Source organism: Arachis ipaensis, chromosome B10 (genome assembly GCF_000816755.2).
Source record: "Arachis ipaensis cultivar K30076 chromosome B10, Araip1.1, whole genome shotgun sequence".
Classification (NCBI taxonomy): domain Eukaryota; kingdom Viridiplantae; phylum Streptophyta; class Magnoliopsida; order Fabales; family Fabaceae; genus Arachis; species Arachis ipaensis.
The window spans coordinates 22,897,764-22,903,695 of record NC_029794.2 but is presented as its reverse complement, the minus strand read 5'-3'; the positions used below and the strand labels follow the sequence as shown (position 1 = coordinate 22,903,695).

Genomic DNA, 5,932 nt, shown 5'->3' with positions numbered 1-5,932 from the left:
GGTCACCCTTGGGGACGCTTCCTGGTGGTACAGGCTTTTGTAGAAGTCCTGAACCGCAATCTTGATTCTTGCTTGATTCCTCACTAGCCTCCCATTAAGAACCAACGACTCAATCCGGTTATTCCTCCTTCTCGCCGAAGCTATATTATGGAAGTACCTAGTGTTCCGATCCATCTCATTGGCGTGCCGAGATCTTGACATTTGCTTCCAATGCATCTCCTGTCTTAGATACCACTTTTCGCAGCACCTCATTAATGCCCTTCTCCTAGCCTCTGTTGTACCGTCATATTGTCCGCTACTAACTATATCATCCACCTTCCTAATTTCTTCCTCAAGCTTCTTTATCCGCTCAGCCATATCCTCAAAATGCTGCTTATGCCATCTACGTAGTGGTTCTGACAGTGTTTTCATCTTCTGCAAGAATTGCACATCACCTAGTTCCCTCCATTCTTCCTTCACCATTCTCAAGAATCCTTCATGCGTGAACCACGAGTTCAAGCTACGGAACGGTCGTAGCCCCTCAATTCTTCTGCTGTCTTCCATAACCAAAGGGCAGTGATCCAATAAACCTCTCGGGCCACTCCTTAGGCACAGCTCCGGGTATACATCAAGCCACCCCACGGAGACTAAGCTCCTATCTATACGACTGCACGACTATCCTCTAAACCATGTATACCTTCAGTCATTCAGTGCCAAATCAATCAACTCTATATCATTTATCCATGTCTTAAACTCTGCCACAGATGCTGATAATGTAGTCGCTCCTTTCCTTTCCTCCAAGTGCACAATTTCATTAAAATCCCCCAAGAAATAGCACGGCACCTGACACAATCCTGCAATATAACTCAATTCTTCCCACATGGATATCTTCTCAGCTCTCTCATGCGGACCATACACTAAGCAAATAGCACAATGAAAATTATCTTTTACCACAACTCCTTCTATACACATCCATCTATCTCCTTTATAGCAGTTATACAGTTTAAAAGCCGCTTCATCCAACATTAGCAATAACCCTCCAGAAGTCCCAATGAAACTTATAGACTCCCAAAATGTTCTGTCACTTCCCCAGATACGCACAACATCGAATTTAGTTATTAACTCCTTTTTTGTTTCTATCAGGCCCAACATATCCAACTTAAATTTATTTTTGAAAGTCTTTAGCATACCAACTTTTGCAGCACCTCCCAACCCCCGTATATTCCAGGAACTAAAGATCATTTAATCAAACTATTACACACCTGTTTACGGTTTTTTGGTCGGCTTCTTCGGACTTTTTCTTTTTGCTTAGCCTGCCTCCGCTTCATAGCAATAGCTTCATTCTACTCTTGCAAAATAGCCATGATGTCCTCCTCATCACTGCACTGAGCTCCTGACTCTACAGCTAGTTTCCAAGCCTCTTTGTTCTCAGCCATCTCTTCTTCCCAACTCGGCCTCTGATCTTCAGGACCTGTTTTCGTACCATCATTCAAGCAATCTCTCATCTCTGGCCCTGATTCTGCACTATTATCCCTCTCGTCCTCTTGTCCGTTACCATTCTGGGCCAATCCATCCAGCACAGTCTCCTTCTCTTCCAGTCCCAAGCCATACTTACCTCGACTCTGCCTGTCTGCTTCTGGTTCATTGCAGTTTGTGATTATTCCGACAACCCTTCCCTGGCTCGTATCTCCTGGAATTCGCGTCCTCTCCAAAACGTCCGAGTTACAGGGAGTTCGTTGACCATGTCTCAATTCAGTTCTCAAGGCCGTCTCCTTCCTCAACAGCTCTCGTTCACGCTCGTCAATAATGACTTCCAATTCGCAGGTCGATCCTTGTTGAGTCCCATCAGCCGCTAATTCCGGAGCACCCTCAGCCGTCTCGCGGCACTGTCCACAGCCCTCCTCTCCCCGGTTTCGCGTCTCACGCTCTGCCTCGTTCAGGCGGCCATGCTCCGAACCGGCGGTATCTTTCCTCCTTCCTTGCCGAGTTGGCTCGTCGGACTTACCCCTTGTCTCCGCTTCGGGGCTTCCAGAATCCAGCTCCCCCTCATGGCGTGTCCCGTCGTGTTCGTGACCGAACCTTGGAGGCGCCGTCTTCAATGGATCGTGAACCAAGAGTATGTGATCCTGCCGGGTCAAAGGTAGAACTGGGTCAAAACAAACCCGGTTAGGTAACCCAGCAGAAGGCCTATTCCGCCCTGCCTTGCCCCTCACCCAACAAGCATGATCCATGACAATTTTATTGGGCCTAGTAGTTTCCAGCCCTTTACCATTCCTCATCCCATCATGTGCTTGACAAACCACTCCTTCATAATTATTAGAAAGCGTATCTTCTGAATGTTTCATATGATCCCTGGGAATATGTCTTGTCCATTAATGCCGCATAATTGCCATTACTGAAACTACCTTCTTGTCCGTTTGTGACTCTCCCCCCACAAAACGCATCGTTTTGACATAATCTCTTTTGTCATTCATGCCTCATTCGTAATTTGTTCCTTTTCAGGGTAAAGAAAAGAAAATCTAACCCCTTTTCAGTTCTTCTTCTTTAACACTACTATTTTTCTTTTCCTTTTTACTTTTTCGAGTTTGACACTGAATATTCAAACTACGCTGATTCGGACTCTGCTTCATTTCACATCAAAGATTGTAACTTCACCGCCAAGATTGAACATTTCTCTGGTTGGAAACTTTCTAGGGTTCTTGCCGCCAAAAGAGGGACGTAATCAACATGAGAGCCAAATTGGTTGTGTTCCCCATACGAGGGAGAAACTGGTGCTTCAGCAGATCCATTGATCATTCTCTTAAGAAGAATTCAGCTGCTTCTTCCTCCCATTCTCCTTCAACGTTCAAAGAACTGTGGAAGGACGTTAATGTTGGTGATAAACCCTTTAATGCCAAAGCTGAGCTTCTTGCTGATTACTGTGCCAACAAGGTGCCTTTTTTTTTTTGTTTCGATCATTGTATTAACTTTGTTTCTTTGTCAATTTCTGTTTCTTGGGTTGTCACATTCTTGTGTGTACTATTTTCTTAACCAATTGCTTTATTTGGTTGTGTTTGCGGTTAATAGATGAATAAGGCTTGGATTGGTTTGGAAAAAGCACCGGATGGGTCTATCAAGAAGAAGATTCATGGGTTAGTTTGTTACATTGTGGGTTTTGAATGATAGTCTTTTAAAAGTGTTGATTACACTATGCATAATATGCTCAAATGTGATTTGAGTTGTTGCAGGTTGGGGTTATGGCTTTTGTCACGGGTTAAGCCCTCAGAGATATTCTTGAAATCTATATCAAAGGAAGTCACTAGCGTCGAAGTCATTTACCCTTCAAGGTTGGTGCCGCAGCCTTGTTTTGATGCATACTTGCTTGGTTTTTGGATATGCTGTTCGAAGTTCTGTTGGAATAGTTTAGTAGTTTACTACTCTTAATAGTAGATTCACCTAGGTGCTTAGAAACCTTGCCTGATATATGACAATTAAAATGTTATTGCAGTCTGAATGCACAACTTGTTCGCCGAAGATTAAGACATATTGCTATGAGGTAATTCTCCCTCAAACACCTGTTCCAAAAAAAAAAAAAACAGCAAAAGTTGATGGTGTTGGAACAATAATTTAATCTGGAATCTGTTATTGTAGCGTCCAATTTAATTCTGTATTTAAATCTTCATTGTCATATGAACTATTGTCTCATTTACAGGGAACAATTATCCACCGGAAATACTTATATGCTACGGTTTCAGTGATTCCATTGACCTCTGCACTGACGGTATGTATGTGCTCGGTGGACTTGTGTTTGGTCTTTAATATCTATCCTTTGCTTCAATTGATGCCCATTCTTAATTGTACATTGTAGGTTTTACCTTTGCCTAATGTCCCATTCTTTTGGGTTTCATTTCGGGCTTATTCTCATTGGAGAGCCCTTCAGGTTTGTAATACTCTTAGATTTGCAATGCACTTGCAGTTTATTCTTCTCTCTCTATAATAATTTATGGTAATTTGTCTGTTTTGCTGCCACAATCAGAGATGTCTCTACTGCTCATGTTTGTCTTGGCTCTCTACTTTCATATGATAGTGCCATGTTTTATTGTCATGTGCAATCAGTGGGTTCATTTATGCCTAGTATGTTTCGGAAGGGGCATCATTTGATTTGGAAGGACTTTGAAAATTGCATGGTTCTTGATATATGTTCACTTTCAATTAGGCCAATGGATCCTTAGTATTTTTGTATAATGTTTCGAGCTTCGTTTCTGACTTGATTTATCTTGAGTTGTGCATAAGTTTCTGTTATGTTTTTTGTTACCTTCTTAGGGAAGTGAGAAGCTATTCCAACTCGCCTCGAATGGCAGCAAGATGTTTAACACATCGACTCATAAGAAGGAAACTGAGCATAAGGACTCAACCAATGAAACCCATAATAGTTCACATGAACCACACTTGGTAAGTGTCTCATGCAATCTGATCTATAGCATCAAGATAGACATTGTCAAGTGTAATTGATTTAACAATTTGCAAAATATGTTATTATATTTAGAATGCATGCTTCATAGTTTTGTAGGCTAGAACTATTTTTTAAACCCTTGCTACATTGGATGTGCAAAAGTGAAAGCATATTATTGTTTTGCTTAATGAACATTTGAGTTAATGCTACAATTTTGACCTTTTAATCATATAATTTAGTGAGGAGTGCTAGGGGGACAGCAGATTTTGTAAGTTGTAGCCATCAATAGTGTATTTAATGGTGTGAGATTTCATCTAATGGTGGAGAATCACTCATTTTCCTTTTGCTGGCTAAGTGCTGGCCAGATTTTAATAAATCTGCTGGCTCCCTAGACTTTCCCTAATTTAGTTCCCAACTAATCTCATGTCATATCCCCCTCTTTCCAAAGTGTGTAATACTATTTTATGTGCTAACATGCATTTTGTACTTTGTTTTTTCTTTTAATAAATATGACTTAGAAATTGCGGCCATCGGAAGAACTTAAGGATCTTGTTGAACTTGAAGATGGGAAAGACGGCCTGAGTCAAGAAGCCATCACAAAAATTTGCAAGATATATGATTTAAACACCAAAGATGTTCTAAAATACGAGAAGTCTACTTTTTGATCATCACAATTTTGTAATGCAACATGCTATTTTTTTCTCCAATTAATTCATTTACATTTTTAGGTGTAATTACATGAATTTTTGTAAGTAGGATTTTACAGAGATACTAACTCAGCTCAGAGTTTTGAGTACATATTACTCGTGAATAACTTCATCTTTGGTAGTGTAATTTCAATTGTATGAATGAGACTTTGAGTATTGGTCGTTTGTTCTAGTTCTAATTTCTCCCCTTACTATCTTTGGTAAACAAAATAATATATAACAACAAATGAAATGAGGGAGTTTTGAGTAGTGTCATGGTTTCGTATCATAACCTTGTTATTCACTAATTTCTATAATCAAACGGTGGTTAAACTTGAATTGCCTGTAAATTCTTGTGGAAATTTCTTTTATAGGAATTAGGAAATTAGTTATAGTTGGTTTAAATTAAGACAAATGTATATATATATTTTCAAAAAACTATAAAAGATATTTTTCTTTAAATATTTTTTAGGAGTAATTTTTATTTTTATTATATTTGTCAAATTTAAGATAACAAAAAGCTTATATTTTGGAAAGCTCTTAAGTTTTTTTGTTTGTCTAAAGATAACAAAAGAAAAAAAAATCCCTTAGTGCCATTTTTATTTGTCTATTGAATTTAACATTTGAATATGAACTATTTATTTTTAGCTCTAAGTTTTTTTACTCATTTTTTTATTTATCTTTAATTCTATACAATTAAAGCATGGCCAAAACCACCCGATCCCAAAATTTCTTTGTCCAATAATATAGTTTTTTGAGTAAGTAATAATTTATTATTTATTTTATAGAAATTTAAACAACAACAAGAAGATCGACCACATGAATCAAACAACAC

General features: G+C 39.0%; 1 protein-coding gene across 2 annotated transcripts; it reads left to right on the top strand.

The window, feature by feature from the left end:
* Positions 2,344-5,283, top strand: LOC107624003 (uncharacterized protein YDL183C). Of its 2 annotated transcripts, XM_021113308.1 has the most exons (9): positions 2,344-2,482; positions 2,674-2,910; positions 3,046-3,110; positions 3,207-3,305; positions 3,467-3,514; positions 3,670-3,739; positions 3,827-3,898; positions 4,282-4,410; positions 4,930-5,283. In XM_021113308.1, the coding sequence occupies exons 2-9, from the start codon at positions 2,707-2,709 to the stop codon at positions 5,074-5,076; spliced, it is 834 nt and encodes a 277-aa protein (XP_020968967.1). In that variant the 5' UTR covers positions 2,344-2,482; positions 2,674-2,706; the 3' UTR covers positions 5,077-5,283. The 2 variants fall into 2 exon arrangements, with proteins under 2 accessions (XP_020968967.1, XP_016181917.1); XM_016326431.2 differs by lacking the exon at positions 2,344-2,482 and having other exon boundaries at positions 2,631-2,910.

What these genes read in the sequence shown, in the direction of transcription:
- LOC107624003 (XM_021113308.1), top strand. Translation starts at nt 2,707, where the DNA reads ATGAGAGCCAAATTGGTTGTGTTCCCCATACGAGGGAGAAACTGGTGC. An exon ending in CTGATTACTGTGCCAACAAG is followed by an intron (nt 2,911 to 3,045) that starts GTGCCTTTTTTT and finishes TGCGGTTAATAG; the next exon opens with ATGAATAAGGCTTGGATTGG. An exon ending in GTTCACATGAACCACACTTG is followed by an intron (nt 4,411 to 4,929) that starts GTAAGTGTCTCA and finishes AATATGACTTAG; the next exon opens with AAATTGCGGCCATCGGAAGA.